The sequence below is a fragment of the Miniopterus natalensis genome, chromosome 7 (genome assembly GCF_054644295.1).
Source record: "Miniopterus natalensis isolate mMinNat1 chromosome 7, mMinNat1.hap1, whole genome shotgun sequence".
In the NCBI taxonomy this organism is placed as follows: Eukaryota; Metazoa; Chordata; class Mammalia; order Chiroptera; family Miniopteridae; genus Miniopterus; species Miniopterus natalensis.
In genome coordinates this window covers 28570688-28588981 of record NC_142087.1, presented here as the reverse complement: position 1 = coordinate 28588981, position 18294 = coordinate 28570688, and the positions used below count along the sequence as shown (strand labels likewise).

Sequence of the window (18294 nt, the reverse complement as noted above, 5' to 3'; positions counted from 1 at the left end):
ATCTTGGGGAGGCTGAGGAACCTACCAAGCTGCCCAGCTCATAGGTAGCAGAAGCAGAAACTCAGGTCAAGGTCTGGATTCTGCGACTCATGATCTTTACCGCTACCATCTCCTCAGCCGAGGAAAACTCTCGGCCTAGACCACCTGTGAGACGGAATGAGAGCCTCTGGCAGGGCCCTGGGGGAGATGAATGCCCAGCAGGGGGCTGATGAAGGACCTGTGGGGACAGAGAGGCAGGAATCCTGAGACATCAAAGGTGGCCACTAACAGAGAAGGTCCTGCCTACCGTGTTGACACAGTTGCAGAGAAAAGCTGGTGCTGATGACTAAGGCTAAAACAAAGCTGAGGTTTTTCCCAGACCCCAGTCCAGCTCCTTTTCAGGAAACCCTTTGAGAGACAGTGATTTAATACGTACCAGTCGTGTGCCTTTACCCTTTCTTGTAAAATTTTAAGTAAACTCAACCATAGGTATTACAGGTCCTGGAATCCTACCGTTTTAGCACAGACCATAGAGCATTTTGTTGTTGTTAATCCTCACACAAGGGTATTTTTCCATTGACTTTTTAGAGAGAGAGGGAGGGAGGGAAGGGAAGACAGAGAGAGAAAGAAACATCCATATGAAAGAAACACATCGATTGGCTGCCTCCTACATGTACCCCAACCGGGGTGGGAAACCCAGGTATGTGCCCTTGACTGGGGATTGAACCCACAACCCTTTGGTGTGCAGGCTGATACTCTAACCACTGAACCACACTGGCCAGGGCCAGACCATGGAGCATTTTAATGTAGAATTTCCTACCAATCTGACAACCAAAGGTTCCCGTCCCGGTCCATTCTCCAGCACATTTTCCCACAAGAAAAAGAAGCAATCCATGCAACTGCTTACCTAAAACCATAGAGATTGTTTCAGAAAAGGGACCATCCCCACCACCCATCCCGCAACAACTGCACACGCCCCTCTCTACCAGTCGGTGCGGCCTGCGCACCACTCAGCCCACGTTTCCTGCCCCCCAAGTGCAGCCAAAATGCAGGCTCCACCCCGCTGCCTCACGAGGGCTGCTGGCGCGCACTGACGCCCGGTCGGCACGCTCGGAGGGCACAGGGCCTGCAGCAGACACCAGCCGTCAGGATGAATACCAATTCTTCTGCAAAGACCCCTGGAGAATTCATTATGCCGGTTGCTCTTCTGAACACTCCTTTAAACATGCAAATCCCCTCAGCACCGCTGTACTGGTGGTTGAATATAATATGAATCAAAGGCTCAGCCCTTTCTTTTATGCTCAGATCATAACGTATGTAATATCTCAAGTGTGTGCGTGTAATTTTTTAACCAGAGGAAGTCAAGGCTTTTTGTATTATCCAGTACGAGACTAGGAAATGGGAAGTAGTCCTCCAGATGTTATCTAGATTCAGAAGTCTAGGTAACATCTAGATGATTAATGTCTAGAACATAAAATTCAATTATGGGAAGGACTATTGGGATAGTGATAAAAATAAAGAGAGGGTGGAAATTCCAGATACATTCTGAAGGACCCTGTGATTGATTTAAGGTCCCATTAGCCTCATGGGGATCTAATCAAAGGCTTTTTGTTAAAAGTAAATCTGAAACTCAGGGAGTGAGAGTTCTTATAAGGACGGGAGAAATTCCATCAGTACTTTGTAGAAATGGCCCTGAAAATGGGATGTCCCTCCTCACACATGGTGGGAATTTTCACAGTTCAGGTATTTGCACAAAAGTGCTGAGAGTCAAATTATAAGAGCTTTCCTCTGTGATCTGTACTCTATTTGAGCCCCCAGTGGATTGTTCTTTCTGGCTTCCAGAGTTTAGGGAGCAGCCAGAGATTCAGCATTTACTATGAGGATTTTCCATGGAGATATAATTTTATCATGAGTCCCCTTTCACTGCATGAATCATGTCTCCAGGAAGCAAAGCAATAGTTTACCTTCTACTTAATAAGGAACATAGTTCAACATTACTCAATACTTCAGCTGACTCTTTCACACTGAGTGTTGGAAATGCATCGTTTTAGAGGGTTTCTGCTCAAACTACGTATTTCTACCTGCCTTCCTTCAAGTAATAACAAGGCCTGGTGTTCAGTGAGCATTGCCGTGGGGACAGAAGGGCTCTAAATCCCCTTAGCTCTCTAGCTGACATTGACCTCACGGTTCCTAGATGTTATCCCTAAAAGGTGGGGAAATAATATTACTAAATTCTGAGGTATTTTCCTGAATAGCTCATTTAGTATTTCTAGAGGTTGTTGGCAAAATAGAACTTTTGGTGAATGGAGGTGATCCTATCTTGAAGATGTTGGAGGGGGATCATGTCCTCTCCACACTAGGGAATGCAATTCTGGGGTCCAGGGCATGTGATAACCATTAATATTGTTATATAGCTACTTGTCTCTTTCCTTCACATCACTCATTCTTAAAGATACTAGTCAAGAACTAAAGCAACACCACGCCTAAAGCTCACAACCATTATGAGGCACTTAGCATTATCTTTGTTTTATCACTCAGCAGCCGAAGCTCATGGGGCATTCGGCCTCTAAGCTCTTGCCATTAGAAAATGGAGACATTAGAACTTAAGCAAATGATGTCAGGGCCCTAAATATATCCCCTAAGCCCAACTTCCATCTTCTAGCACCTGTACCTTTATGCTTGAGGTGTCCTCTGGAAGCAGAATTCTGCCCTTCCTACCCAGGATTAGAAGTGCCTAGAGCAGTAAGGCTCCCCAGGAGCAGCTGTCCATCAACAACTGGCCGGAATGGGTGGATAAATACCTCAGCTCCTTCCCCATTAAATCGGAATATATCTCAGGTACCAGTTCTACTCTGCCTCCAAGAGGTCCCAACAGGTTAAGATTCAGTTGCCTACGGTAGAAACTAGCTTGATGACCTGTCCTTTAGTGGCTGCCTTCCCTTTCTGAGTAACTTCCCAACTCCTTTTTAGTGCAAGCGGCCCAAATATCCTGCTTGCACTCAAACCCTTGGATCTACTTCTGAGGAAGCCAAAACTAAGACACAGACCTTTTGACCCCCAGGTCTATATTTTCATTTTAAGTCAGGATAGAAAGAACTTGGAAAACTCCTGCAAGTGAAATGAGGAAGTAGAAGCAGACTTCATGGGCTGGTAAGTTGCCAGGTCCTCTCACCAGAGCCCCCAGCTCCGAGTATGATTAAAGAGAGAACAATTCCTGCAGAAAACTCCTGCAGTGGTCACAGACGTCAACAACAGCAAGAACTGGCTAAAAACAGGTCCTTCCAAGATGGAGGAAAAACTGTCCAGAGAACAAGCCCAAAGCTCACTATACCATCATTATAATAAAAACCGACACCACCAGTAGAAGGGGAGCCAAGGGAGACGGAGGCCATGGCACTTCTGGAACGAACCCTGTTAGGAACAAGACCCCCTCTCAACCAGAAGGCAGAGTCAGAATTTGGCACCACAAAGTTCAGAAACAACTCATGCTTGGAAACACATAAAATCCCCAAAACTGACTGATCTTGGTGCACAACTCACTCGAGAGTCGCCCACAGCCACTCAGACATGTACCTTCGCCTTATGAGACTTGCAACAAGGGGAGCAGAGGGCAGCAGCCGTGAGTCCGGGGCTTTCCCCCTGATCCTGTCTCCAGGAACTCGCACCCTGGCCTCTTTTTTCTCTCTACCTAAATAAAACTTGCTTTTGTGCTCACTCAGACTCATTTGTGAATTCTTTCTTGCGCAAGCCAGGATCCTGGATGTGCTGATTCTAACCATTCTATTCCTTTCCTTGATTTAATAATAGTTTTAATAAACTGCAGCCATGACATATTAATGAGCCATCAACTGAAATCCAAAAAGCACTCACCTAAGATTTGTTGTAATCTGATGTTATTCCTCCAAAACCAGTCCTCACAGGCAAACTATGAATTTTTAAATCAAAGTCCCATAGCAGCTTTCCTCTATTCCTCCATCTACCCATCCATCTATCTGTCCATCCACCCATCCGTCCATCCATGCAATGGACATCTATTAGCATGCAGAAGCTGAACCAACTTTCTGGCCTGGGGTCCCCATTTCAAGAATTGATGCTGCCTCATTAATCCTCAGCTCCCAAGATGGACAAACTCAAATGATTGAACAATGCAGAGAATCAGTAAATGGCACATACACACCCTAGAGACACCCAACAGAGCAATTATAGATGCCTCCTCGAAAGTGAAAACCTTCCTTCAGACAATCAGTCACAAAGAAAAAGAAAACCTGCATAAAAAGTAAGTGAAGTAGTCACTGTAGCATTCTGAGATGTCAGTATTAAAGGCCTCACCACATAAAAAATGGTGGGGAAATGAAGAAAACTGAAACCACACCATCAGTCCCCACAGCGCTCTCACTTCTTTCTCACTTCTGAATTTGCTGTGAGTCCTGCTAACCGTGACCACAGGCTGTTTAAAATTACACCGTTTACCTTATTTAATTTTCTTCTGCAGTCATAAATATTAATTAAGCTTAGCCACAGAGAGGCTGCGTTTCAATCCATTCACCGCCTGAGGACCATAAGCAATTAAGACCCACAGCAATTTAAGTACTAGCTGGTTCTTTAAGACTGCCCTGTGACATCCACTTTTTTATTTTTAAAATTAGGTCAGATTTATTAAATCTTAGTGGTTTCTTTTTCCTCGCTAACTGCTCCTGCCCTGTGAGTGTTCCTGTATTGAATCTCCTCTTGCAAATATGATCTATGCTCCTCCAGAGGGCTTGCCCATTTTCTCTAAAACAAGATGCCACAAAGTGTATATTTTGATTCATAAGGCCCAGAAACATTTCTGTGCAGCCTGTCAGCTAGCTATTCAGTGGAGAGAAGATGCCCCCAAGGAGCAGGACTCGCTTCAGTAGGGCTCTGGTGCGTGCTGAGTTTGCCCCTTGAGCGTGTCGCTCATGGAGGTGCTCGGGCAGTGCTCTGATGTGGTCTGAAGCTGTCTACCAGGTACACTAGCTCTGGGGTCTCCCAGGAGCTACAGGTCAAGATCAGCTGCAACCTGCGCCCTGCCCTGGGTGACCTGGCATGAGCTACAAAGTTACTTGTGCTGGGCCTGGAGGTGCCTGAGAGAGGCCAAGCTGCAAACAGAGGCTGGCTGCTGCTAGTGCCAGGATTGGGGCCACCTAGCAAGAGGTACGGGACATGGCAAGGCCAGATGTTGCTTGTTTGGGGTTTGTAAATCTTTGCGAGATTTTAGAAAAGTCCACAGCATGAGCCAAAACAGGCCATTTATATGGAAAAGCCACTGGAAGCAGCTTGGGTGGGCCCACAAGTTAGGTGGAGTGTAGTCTGCAGGCTGATGGAGGTTCAGATATGGTACCTGCCTGTGCCTGCAGGGGGAGGACTCAGCAAAGGAACAATGGCCCCCACCAGCACTCCTGTCTGGGAGAAAGCTGCCCCTCCAGCTCTTGCCCTGAAGCCACACAATTCAGGGCCTCCCCTGATGTAGCCGAGCACCTTTCAAGCTGCTGCCCTTTTAGAGGAACACCAGGGACTCCAGCAGCCTTCTGTCTCACTCTGCGACAATCTCTGCTGGTTTTCACAGCTGGAGGTTATGGGGAATTCTCTTCATGGCCCTGGAACCCTGGGCTGGGGAGCCTGGTGTGAGGATGGGACCCCTCTAGGGAGACCTCCACGGCTGAGATGGCCCTCCTGATTTCTGCCACACCCGGGTGTGGGGCAAGCCCTTCCCTCAATCTGCCCCTCCTACCAGCTCCGACGTGGCTTCTTCTGTATATCCTTAGTTATAGGACTTCTGCGCAGCTGGATTTCAGATGGTTCTGAGCCACAGTTGTTCTGCAGTTTAGTTGTAATTTTGACGTCAGGTTATTGTTTATTTGAGCATTCGCTTCATGACCTTGGGTATGTTGTTGATAAACTGCACACACACACACACACACACACGCACGCACGAGTGATACCAATAGCTGAACACTTCCTGTGAGCATTTTCTTTCCCCATCTTCTGATGTCTTCTCTGTCTCACTGAAGGGATGTCCACTGGTAAGAAAAAGAACATAAGGCAGAAAGAGGTCAAGATTTGGGCCAGGGAGCCGGGGCTGGAATTGAAGGGCTAAGTGGCCTGAGGAAGGACCCATTCCTGTGGCAGCAAAGGGGGCAAGCTCCCACGTGGGAAAGGCTGTTGGAGCATCGAGTCTGAGGCTGCTCTTAGCTCCCTCCACAACGTCTCTTTATTTTCCAAGATCCAAGTCATTTTGGGGGTAGGGAACTCGAGGAGTGAGCATAAAGGAAAACTTCCGTATTTCTAAATTCAACATGTTAAGAGGGAGACAATGAAAGAAACAAGGAAGTAGAGGTAAGATTTCTTTTCCCAGTTTCTATGTAACTAAGGATTGGGGTGTGGAGCTGGGTCTGAGACACAGAACTCCCCCAGGACCAGATGTTCCCCTTCATTAGCATCTACTCAGCACTTTATTTTGAAGACTTAGGGGAATGATGCGTCCAAGGTTTTGTTCTTAAAGGGGGGAGCTAAACTGGGGATGTTGAAAGGTATAGACCTATGAAGCAGCTTAATGCCATCTCCGCATCAGCTTTCTCACCCCCACCCACACTGCTTTAACATCAAACATAGATTGAGCACTTGGTCCAAAATCCGCATTGTGTCCACATTAATTCTTCATGGGCTTATATAAATATGGTAGAAATAAGAAGGATTTGCCCACAGCAAAAAAGATGCATTCCCAACCTTTTAGCAGTTCTTACCTGGAAGAAAGGAGCCCTTCTCAGAATGAAACCCTCCCAGCAAGGGAAAGGGGGTCTTAGCACTAATTGTGAGTGCATATTGCAAATAGAATAAGCCTTAAGAAAATAGCCTGAATTTTTAAATTCTTCTCACCTTTGAGACACAAGGTTTAATTCTTCAGTGTTTCCTATTATGTATGTTGGAAGATATTTGGGTGACAGAGCAAGGGAAACGGTGTGTTTATTAACGGGGTAATTTGGGTGTTGCCTGGGGGTTCAGTTTTCTCTCTCCGGGGGGTGGTCTTTTTCTTATGTGTTGGCAGGCAGTGCCACATCAGCATCAGGTCAAATTCTGTGGGGGGGGGGGAAATCCATTCCCAGTGGCCATCACAAGAGGCCCAGGTCTTTTCCAGAAGGAGGACATTCAAACCCCTTTCAAAACTCAACAAACAGGAATCTCCTTGGCATTTTCTCTTCTTTTTGACCTTTTAATTTAGCTTCTTTAAAATGTATATTGGGATCAAGAGGTTGGAAATGTTTAGGACCAGGTCAGTCCTATCCTAAACAGGGTGAGCCCAGCACCAGAAAGGCAGGATAAACCTGGGTTCCCTGAGCCCTCTCCCTTAAGGAAAAAATTCAGGGGCCTCAATGGACCTCAGCTGGTGCAACGTGATTGCTGAGGCTTTGCTTGGACCATCTCCCATGCTTGGAAAACAACAGCTTCCAGGTTGCAAACTGATGATTGCCATAGGTCCCCTCTCCTCCCCAGTCAACCAGGGAGGTCCTTGTTTAGGAAAAATGCAGCCCAGGAAAAAGGTGTAAGGGGTGCTTGGGGGAGTTGACCCCACTACTTGGGCTTCTGGCAGCAGATAGGTTCTGAGTCCTGTGGGCTGGGAAGGTGAATCCTGGCATCCTGGCCAGTGGGGAGGGTCAGTGTGGCTGGTGAGGATGGGGAGGGGAGAACTGTCAGAAGATGAAGACAAATTTAACACTGCTCATTTTATCAAATCACACTTCAACCTCCAGCTCCAGACAAGGTGAGTGAGAGAAACAATCTTTTGCGGGCGGGGCTGTCCACCTGTGGTCAGAAACCTGCTGCAGAGGCAGTCACTAGGAAGCTTGTTAGAATGCAAACTCCTGAGCACCTCCCCAGATCTGCTGAGTCTGAATCTGCATTTTAACAAGAGCCCCAGGGAGTTCCTATGCACATAAAGATTTGAGGGGTGGTCCTAGGCCTGGTTAATTACCTCAGTCCCAGTGGGTCACTCTTGCTGTCCTATGCTACCCCTCCCTGTAAAATAAAGCTCTGGGATTTTCAGGAAACTCCAGGATCCTTTCTTTGATATTACTTTTGGAAGTAAAATTGACAAAGAGCGAATACAGACAAGTGCTTTAGAAACACTCCAGCGCTCCCTGAAGCCAGCTCTCACACAGACAGGACCCCATCTTCCAGCCAGCACCCACCACCAGCAGGAGCTCTTCCCCGCTGCCTTCTTCCTTCTTTCGAAAGCTAGAACCCCTAGTACCCCTTTGATGGAAAACTGATACCCCGGAAAGGTTACAAATGGCGATGGGACAGGATTGCCTCCCTGGTGCTCCTGTGTGACTGCACTCTGGCCAGACCTATTCTGCTGATGTCATGCTGACGGTGTCAAAGGACTGAGCCCTTGGTTTCCTTATCAATCCTGAGTCAACACAGGCCCAACACTTCTGGGGGTTTAATGCATCCCTGGCAGCAGATAGACCATTTCTGAAGGGTGAAATGCAGATTCCCTTTGGAATGGGATTTTTGAGACATGGAAATTCCTGGATCATGGTTAAAAGGAGACTTGGAAACACAGGAAAACAGGGTCTGCTGGAACCTGTGGCAGAAAAGAGGGAGGCCGCAGACGGAGGAAACGATCTCTCTGAGCCCATGGCTTTGCCCACCTCATTCAGGGCTACATTTCCACCATCTGGAGTATAGTAAGTACTCATTAAAATAGCTGCTGTATGGACGGAAGATATGAAAACTTGTCTTCATTGTCACTGCTCAATGGCAGAGCAAGTTATACATGATTCCTTTATGTTTACATAGAGCCCCCCCCCCCCCCCATCACTTCGAGACGGAAACAAGCAGCAAACAACTGCTTCATAATCATAAGACTCAAATTCTATGCCTGGCTGAATGCTTTCTGATCTGCACCTCTGTCCGATGCTTCATCCTTCTGACTTATTAAACGTCTGTTAATCAGTATCTAATGGAGCCGCTTCTGACTTACCTTCCTGAGGAAGGCGAAGGCTTCCTAAGAAGAATGCTGGGGCCTACTCTCCAGGTCTGTGGCTCACTCTCCGTGGCTCCTGTCCTTAATGAAGCTTAGTGCTCGCCTTTTCCGCAGGAATAAGCGATTTCCTCCAAAAATAACATCCAAATGGATAAAATAGCTCCCGGGCCACAGGCGCAGATGCATCTAATTTAGGCCTCCCTCAAAGGGCCAGTTATTCTCACTCGCATTGACGTGTTATTATTGCCACTAAAAGTTGCTGTTTCTTTATTTTTATCTCTTCCAATTATTTTAATTACCTGTTATAATAGTCCCACATACCAGAAATATGCTTAAAAACTCAAGAATGGTGGACAGGATGCCAAGTATATACCAGGAATATTTGTCAAACCCTGGACCTGAGTGGGCAGAGCACCAGCCTCCCCACAGGCCCACACAGGTGGGGTGGAGTCAACCCAACCATGAGAAAACCCATAAAAGAGGAACAATCCAACACTACACCCAACCGTCCCAACAGCTATCCAGTTCTAGATCCTCAGAGAATGATCTGCGCGCCAAGTTCCTCCTAACGGTATCCCGAGGACAGAGTCTCCCTCTTCCCTGTACCATGTTAGGAAAGCACCATCTGTTGTTGGCATAAATATATCAGTCTCTTTTCTCCCTCGACTCAAGAAATAGGTAAAAAAAAATACTGACTCGTTTTTCAGAAGTCAAACTCTTGGTCTGTTGAATGGTGGCTTCACCGATCTCCTTTCAGGTGTAAGAACTGCACAAATATCTGTACAAGTTATTTTGCTAAAGTTTCCATGACATCGGATCTAATATTCTAATTACATATTTCCTCATAAGATAATAAAAATGTAGTAATAAAATAATAACACTTATACCACTACACTGCACAAAAAAAATGTTGATTGAAGATATAATTCTACCACCCAAACACAATCAGGGCAATTAGCACTGTATTGATTTTACACGATCATTATTTATCATTACCTACTTCCCATGTTTTGCTGCGAATCTTGCCCAGGAGAGCGAGAATGTATGCAGGTGCACTGTGTATTAAATTTACAACGTTGGCCTTGGCCCGTGTGGCTCAGTTGGTTGAGCTTTGTTCCATGCACCAAGAGGGGGAGGTTCCATTCCAGGTCAGGGCATATTCATGGTCTCCTGCCCATCCCCAGTAAGGGTATCCCTCTCCCTTCCTCTCTTTAAGATCAATAAAATACGTAACTCACAACGTTGTCTCTTGCTTTCCCCCCACCCTGATGAGCACTTTAGGGGGGGTTTTGCAGAAGATTGAGACCTGCCGACTCGTTCCCGCAGTCTTTCCCATAGATCCCCTTCCGTAAGATTACTCTTGGCTTACTTTTCAGTTGTCCTTTACATAAACAACCAGTGTTTTGGTCAGCGAAGAATTACGAAAGCCAGAAAAAGAGTGTCTGAAGGTGTGCTCAAGTAGACTGCTTTTAATCACCTGATTTTTTAAAACGGAGTTTCAGAAATAACAACCCATCCACAGAAGGCGAAATGTTGGTTATAACCTTTGACACAACCATATATATGTATGTGTGTGTGTGTGTGCGTGTATATGCCTTTTCTTTATGACACAACCATATATGTGTGTGTGTGTGTGTGTGTGTGTGTATGCCTTTTCTTTATGAAAACCTAGGGCTCACCTTGAGAATTCCACCCTGTAAATAGGGAGGTGTGGGCCTCTGATTTTTGCTAACCCGAAAGCTTATTTGAAACTGAAATGTGTATTTTCACAAGACTTCGCCAAGTCACCTTTCCGTCTCCTCTGTGTTAACCGGGCCTGCAGACCTGCCTGATGGGGCCCTAAAGCCAGGCGTGCCCGGGATATGAATTCTCTGGAAGGCCGCAGGAGCTGGGGTACTGGTCAACGGAGCGCGGCTCCCCCCACATCCCACACTTGGCGCTTGGGGAATCTGAGTTCTGTGTGACGATGTTCCCGTCCCCAGGCTGGCCCCCTAGGACAGCGGGCTCTGGGACAGAGGAAGGCGTTTCCTAGGGGACGCGGGGCCACAGCGTCCTTGCCCAGGAAGGGAACTGCAGGCCCAGGTTTGCGCCCAGGTCCAACCCGCTGGTACGGCGCCCAGAGTGGAAGCTGCGCGCTGACCCCGAGCGTCGTCCTCGCCTCTAAGGCAGCTTTATGGGGAACCGAAGCAGCACCGAGTGAAAAGAAAAAGAGCAGGAACGCGGGCCAAGGAAAGCTTTGCGGGTCTCCGTCCCCGGCGGGTTTGAACTAAAGGGGATCAGGGGAAATATCTGTTTTCAGCCCGAGGTGGCCGCGGACGTTTTCCTGGAGAGAAGCTCCTGGAGCAATTTACAGCATTCCAGCCAGGCCGTCGTGCCAGACGCTCTGAATAAACCTTTAGAAACCCGAGCTGCCGGGAAGGACCGGGAACCGGCAGGGGAGGTAGCGCCTCCAAAGACCCGGGCGCTGGGGAGGCAGGCGAGCCCTACGCCGGGCGAAAGTCCGCAGGTTCGGCGCTGCTCGCCTCTCCCCGCCCCACCCCCAGCCCCTGGGGCCAAGCGCGGGGACGGTCCCCGACTCCACCCAACCCAGGCCTCGGAGCCTTCAGAGGCGGGAGGAGGCCGGTTTCAGTTTGCGCGGAACTTAGGAGACTCCAGGGAAACGCCAACCCACCGGAGGCGTGTTGGGGAGACTTCGAGAGGCCGTGCGCCCGGGCGGCGGGCCGAGGAGCGCGGGGGTGAACGAGGGCTCGGGTGGGTCCCCAGGGCCGCGCGGCCGACAGGGGGCGCCCTGTCACTGCGGACGGTGGTGCCGTGCGCTCCCGGGGGCCCGCGGATGCGCGCAACCGAGGGCGGGGGAACCTGCAAGGTCCGCGCTTTAAGAAGGCGGCGCCCCTTCCTCCCGCGGACCTCCTCTCCCGGCCCCGCTCGCTCCTTTTACTCAAGGGGTGATTTCTACAACCGTATTTAGACCAGGAGCTAAAAGAGAAAAGGGAGAGGGCACTCATACACATGCACGGGCCAGAATTTTAAGTTTTCGGTTTCATACACCCTATAAAGCTGTTGGTGGAGCGGCGCCGGGAGGCGGGAGGCAGGGGGTTAAGGTGGTGTGTGCGCGGGCGCGCGCGCCTTTCTGCCCTGGGCCCGCGCGTAAAGTTCTGAAACACAGGCAACTCGGCCGGGGCGCACCCCGCTCTCCCGAGTCCTCGGAACTCCGTGGCAGATGCCGGTGACCTGGTCCCTTTGGCTCCCCTTTGCACACCTGCACGGCCACTACGTGTGTGCACGCTCCCCGCAGACGCCGCCCCTGCTGGGAGCCTTCGGCGCTATGCGTGGCGTCGGGGCGACGCAGGTTTTGGCTTTGGGGGATCCTGCCAAGGAACTCGCCCAGCGTGCTCTTTAACGCCCTGGGTTTGAATAAGTCCAACCCATCCTTGAGTTTCAGCTCGGAGGAGGCGGCCACCGGCTCCATCTCTGGTTCGAAGCGATGCTGGGCCCGCCCTAGAGACCTAGGGCCCAGGAAAGGGCTGCGAGTGGCCTCCAGGCTGAACCTCGCGGTCCTTCCCTTCCTGAGGGTCACCCCCCTGCCTGCCACCTCTCCAGCCTTCGGCCACCATTACGCACAACTTCGGAGAGGGGGGCCAGATGCCCACGATTTCTTAGTTTTCCCTCTGCTTTTGGGGTTGGAGGTCGCAGGGCTGAATCCTCAGGCCCACGGTGGGGTTTTTAGAACCAAGAAAGGGCGTCCAGGTCCGAACACCTGCAATGCCGCGACCCCCCCCCCCCCCCCAACTCTGGGCTCACTGGGGTCTTGGAGCTGGTCTAGGGCAGATGAAAATTTGAACCCAGAAGCTGGAGGGAAAGTTAAAAGGAAGCCTATGGTTGCTGGGGTTTCCAATTCCTATACAACAGACCCCCCCGGGAAGCAGAGCGGGCAGAGACCCTCCTGAAGCGAGCCCGGGTGCCGCGTATTGATTCCTTTATCCCGCTTTCTGCCTCCGCCTCACTCCCACCCCACCTCCTGCACTGTTTGTTTTAGTTACGAAATTCTGTGGGCACCTCCGTTGTGACTGAAAAGTAACCTTGAAACGCGGCGTCCTGAATGTCAGAGACAAATTACAGTCTCCCAACGGCCGGCCGCAGCTCCCCGCCGGCCGCCCCCCTGTCGGTCGCCGGAGGCCGGGCTCCGCGGAGGCAGAAAGCCAAGGCGGCGGGCCCGGCGCGCCCCGCGCCTTCCGGGGCCACCCCGAGTCCTAACTGACGCAGGGAGGGGCCTCCCAGCAGCAGCGGCGGGCGAGTTGAAGGTGTGTACACAGTTTTTCTAAATACGACAGCGCTTTGCAAATTGGTCCTTTCGCCGGCTCGTTGTTTTGACAGGGAGCGAGCGCGGAGAGCGAAGGAGCCGCGGCAGAGACGCGCGGCTTTTCTAAGGCTCTGCGGGAGGAACCCGGGCGCCGCGGCCGAGCGCGCCCTCGCCCCCGGGCTCCAGGGCCAGGCGCGGGGACACGGGGTGGGGGTCAGAGCCCCGGGCGGCTCCTGGGGCTCCCCCCCCTCGGGGGCTCTCCTTCCGCGGCCGCTCCGGGTGGGCGCGGACCACAGGGGGCCGCCCCGGGGAGCCCCCGCGCGCACTCGCGGGCCCCGCGGGCCCCGGCACCGCACTGGCGCGGCGGGCCCTGGGCGCCCAGGGGCAGGTGCGGGCGCGGCCCGCGGCTCGCTCTCACCTAGGTGCGAGCTGATTATTCAAATGCGCGGCCCGGGGTCTGGGGATTGGAGGCCCGCGCCCGCGCGCCGCGCTATATCACCCGGCGCCCACGTCACTGCGGCACTTGTCGGCTCCGCGGTCCACTCCTCCTCTCTCTCCACCCCCGCCCGCCCCGCGCCGCGCGCCCGCCGCCTCCCCGCAGCTCCGCACTGCCAGCCTCGGGCGCCGCGGGGCAGCCGGCGAGCGCGACGGCCGTGGGCCACCGACGGCGGGCGCTGCTGGCACCGGGGCTCAGGCCGGGCCGCCCCGGATCCCCAGCCCCCTCCTCCCGCGACTCCTTCCCCCCCACCACCCCCGCCCACTTCCCGCTACCGCCTCCGGCCAGCCCCGGGAGAGAGAGGGAGTGGAGCCCGGAGACGCGGAGCGAGCGGGAGGGAGGGGACAGTGCCTTAGCTGACTTTTTTTTTTTTTTAAGAGGGTGGGGGTGGGGGGTGATCGCCGGTCGTTTGTTGTGGCTGTTAAATTTTAAACTGCCATGCACTCGGCTTCCAGTATGCTGGGAGCGGTGAAGATGGAAGGGCACGAGCCGTCCGACTGGAGCAGCTACTACGCGGAGCCGGAGGTAGGCACTCGCCCTTTCCGGGGGCAGGCGGGCGGCGGGTGCGCTCGTCCCCCGGCCCCGGGGCTGCTTTCCGCGCCCGCGCCCGCGCCCGCCCCCACCCCCGGCCGCCCCGGGCAGCCGCCTTTTCCACCCTCCTTCCACTCAAATGGGTCTCTTTTTTATACGACACACTGTTAGCCTTGAGATAATATTAACTTTGTGATCAAATATTGACTTGCGGCGCCTCCAAATCCTCTCCGTGGCCGCGCCGCGCACTCTCCTAACAGAGTTATGTTTGGCGGCTCGCGGCCGGGGAGGGGTGGGAGCTCGGCGGCGAGGGGTGGGGGGCTGGGAGGAGAGGTGGGCGGCAGCTGGGGGCTGAGGCAGAGGCCGAGAGCCTAAGACCCGAGGACAAAGGGAAAGTTTGTGGCTGCAAAGCCCCAGCCGCCCGTAGTTCAGTTCGCGGTCGTCGTCCCCCCCCCCCCCATCCCTCCATTCAGTGGCTCGGGCTGGCCCCAGGCTGGGCGCAGGCACTGAGTTTCGGTTTCCCTGGGGCCAGGAATGGGGTCCTGGGAGGGGAACGGAACGGAGAGGACCCGGGGACCGTCTCCGCCTTGCGCCCACCCGGGTCGCGCGGCGCGGGGTCCCACGGGCTGCCCGCCGAGGTCGAGGCGGAGCCTGGGGCCGCGGCACCAGCTCAGTCTGCTGGCCGGGGAGGAGTGGAGACGCCGGGAAGGGCAGAGGCATTCGGGGCGCCTGGCTCGGGGGAGGGGGGTGCCCCGGGGGACCCTCGTTTTGGAACCTGAGCCAGGTGGAGAGGGCCTGAGGGACCGGCCAAGCGCACAAGGCAGAGCCCCGCTGGCCAGCTCCTCGAGGGCGATCAGGGCACCGTCCTGAGTGGAAAGGGGCTCGCTGTGCCGGACCGGGGACGGGGGCGAGGGAAGGGCTCCCCAGCGGGGCCGGGCTGGCGCGGGGCGCGGAGGTCCGAGCGCGCCCGGCCGCGGTGCTAACGCTGTGCGCCCGCGTCCCCGGGCTCTGTCCGCAGGGCTACTCCTCCGTGAGCAACATGAACGCCGGCCTGGGGATGAACGGCATGAACACCTACATGAGCATGTCGGCGGCCGCCATGGGCAGCGGCTCCGGGAACATGAGCGCCGGCTCCATGAACATGTCCTCGTACGTGGGCGCGGGCATGAGCCCGTCGCTGGCCGGCATGTCCCCCGGCGCGGGCGCCATGGCGAGCATGGGCGGCGCGGCGGGCGCGGCGGGCGTGGCGGGCATGGGGTCGCACCTGAGCCCCAGCCTGAGCCCGCTCGGGGGGCAGGCGGCGGGCGCCATGGGCGGCCTGGCCCCCTACGCCAACATGAACTCCATGAGCCCCATGTACGGGCAGGCGGGCCTGAGCCGCGCGCGCGACCCCAAGACCTACCGGCGCAGCTACACGCACGCCAAGCCGCCCTACTCCTACATCTCGCTCATCACCATGGCCATCCAGCAGAGCCCCAACAAGATGCTGACGCTGAGCGAGATCTACCAGTGGATCATGGACCTCTTCCCCTTCTACCGGCAGAACCAGCAGCGCTGGCAGAACTCCATCCGCCACTCGCTCTCCTTCAACGACTGCTTCCTCAAGGTGCCCCGCTCGCCCGACAAGCCCGGCAAGGGCTCCTTCTGGACCCTGCACCCCGACTCGGGCAACATGTTCGAGAACGGCTGCTACTTGCGCCGCCAGAAGCGCTTCAAGTGCGAGAAGCAGCTGGCCCTGAAGGAGGGCGCGGGCGCGGCGGGCGCGGGGAAGAAGGCGGCGGCCGGGGCGCAGGCCTCGCAGGGGCCGCTCGGGGAGGCCTCCGGGCCGGCCTCCGAGACGCCGGCGGGCACCGAGTCCCCCCACTCGAGCGCCTCTCCGTGCCAGGAGCACAAGCGCGGGGGCCTGGGCGAGCTGAAGGGGACGCCGGGCGCCGCGCTGAGCCCCCCGGAGCCCGAGCCCTCGCCCGCGCAGCCGCCGCAGGCCGCGGCGCACCTGCTGGGCCCGCCCCACCACCCCGGCCTGCCGCCCGAGGCCCACCTGAAGCCCGAGCACCACTACGCCTTCAACCACCCCTTCTCCATCAACAACCTCATGTCGTCGGAGCAGCAGCACCACCACCACCACCACCACCACCAGCCCCACAAAATGGACCTCAAGGCCTACGAACAGGTGATGCACTACCCGGGCTACGGCTCCCCCATGCCGGGGAGCCTGGCCATGGGCCCAATCACGAACAAAGCGGGCCTGGAGGCCTCGCCCCTGGCGGCCGACACCTCCTACTACCAGGGGGTGTACTCCAGGCCCATTATGAACTCCTCCTAAGAGGGCCTCGGCCTGGCTAGCCTGCACAAGGACGGAGAGAGGGCAGGTGGGCTGGAGGCCTTGAGGCGGGGTGTTGGAGACACGCGAGGGAGAAGAAATCCAGGCCTCTCCCACCCCCAGGACGGCAGTCTCCCCTGGCCCTCTGCAGCTCTCTCCTCCCCATGGGCCACGCTGATATGTATCATTCTATATAAGGAGGGAAAGGGGGGGAAGGCTAACAGTCAAAAAATGACAAAAGGGAAAAAAGCCCCCCGGGTTCCACTGCTGCGTAGATGCCTGCTTCTCGAAGCACCCTCGAATTCCGAGTTTTGTTGTTTCCCCCATTGCTGTTGTTGCAGGGAAGTCTTACTTTATTTAAAAAAAACACACATACAAAAAAAAAGACAAAAACCCAAAACAAAAAAATCCCACCAACTTTTGTGACTCAGTGTAAAACAATGTAGTTTTAACAAAGAACCAGAGAGTTGTGGTATTGTTTAAAAAGAAGGGGGGAAAAAATGATGTAAGGGTCTGTTGTAAATGACCAAGAAAAAAAAATGCATTCCCGTTCTTGACACAGTGAAATCCAGGTCTCGGGTCGGATTAATTTATGCTTTCTGAGTGTTTTATTTATGGCTTATAAATGTGTGTTCTGGCTGCAAGGACCAGAGTTTCACAAATCTATATTAAAGTGTTATTGCCGGTTTTGTTCCTGGAATCATCAAGATTTGTTTTTTCTTTGCCTGACTTAAAAAATAAACAGGTCTGGAAATTATTTAAAGGTGGAGGGAGGGAAAGCCTGGCTGGCTGCAGGTTTGGTTTTATTTTGGGGGTGAGTGGGTTGTTTTACCAACATTTTATTAAAATTTCCAGACATACTGAATTTGAATGGACTTTACAGAAAACACGCATGTACCCATTGCCCAGATTTTACAGTTATTCCTCTGTACCTGTTATAGTATCTCCCACCTATCTACATGCCATTGGTCAATTTGGTATTTTAAGGGCATGTCAAAGTCAGTTTCAGACATCAGTGCACTTCCCCTAAACACTGAGACAGGCATGTCATTAACCAGAAATAATGTTGTTTATGGCTACCCTTGGGGGGTTGAGTCTACCGTTACACCCAGTGAAACACACATATCGGCCATTCCCTGGGTTTGACTTCAATCCCGGACCAAACTACAGATGGTGATTTTCCACCTGAGCCGTGTGAGGGTTCAATGTTGCTGACATCTCTTGGGCCCTAACGCAGGCTTTTCTCGGAAGAAGCCTGGCTTTTACGTGTTTCGCTGTATTTCCCACCTTAGCGCCCCCCCCCCCCTTCAGGTCATCGAGCCCAGATTGCATCTGCAAATTCCTGGTGCAGCACTTTGCCTTTTCGTTGCAGCCTCTCTGGCATCCTGTGCCCTCCTGTGGAACTGGAGCTCTGTCCACACCCGCACAACCCCACCCCAGCCTCCTGGTTCACTTGGGTGTTCTACTGAAGCCTGGGAGTAGTGAGGGGTCTGAGAAACACTTTCTCCTGGAACCGCTTATAAGGGGGTCGCTCAGGGTGATGTTCCAAACCTCCTTTTAAAAATAAGTTATATTTGGCCCTGGCTGGGTGGCTCAGTTGGTTGGAGCGACGCCCACTACACCAGAAAGGCTGCATGTTCCATTCCCAGTCAGGGCACATA

General features: G+C 53.5%; 1 protein-coding gene across 1 annotated transcript; it reads left to right on the top strand.

Annotated features, from left to right (window-relative positions):
- Nucleotides 1-14220: 14220 nt before the first annotated feature.
- FOXA2 (forkhead box A2) lies at nt 14221-16636 on the top strand. Its single transcript, XM_087818595.1, has 2 exons — nt 14221-14307; nt 15332-16636. The coding sequence occupies exons 1-2, from the start codon at nt 14221-14223 to the stop codon at nt 16634-16636; spliced, it is 1392 nt and encodes a 463-aa protein (XP_087674721.1).
- Nucleotides 16637-18294: the final 1658 nt, after the last annotated feature.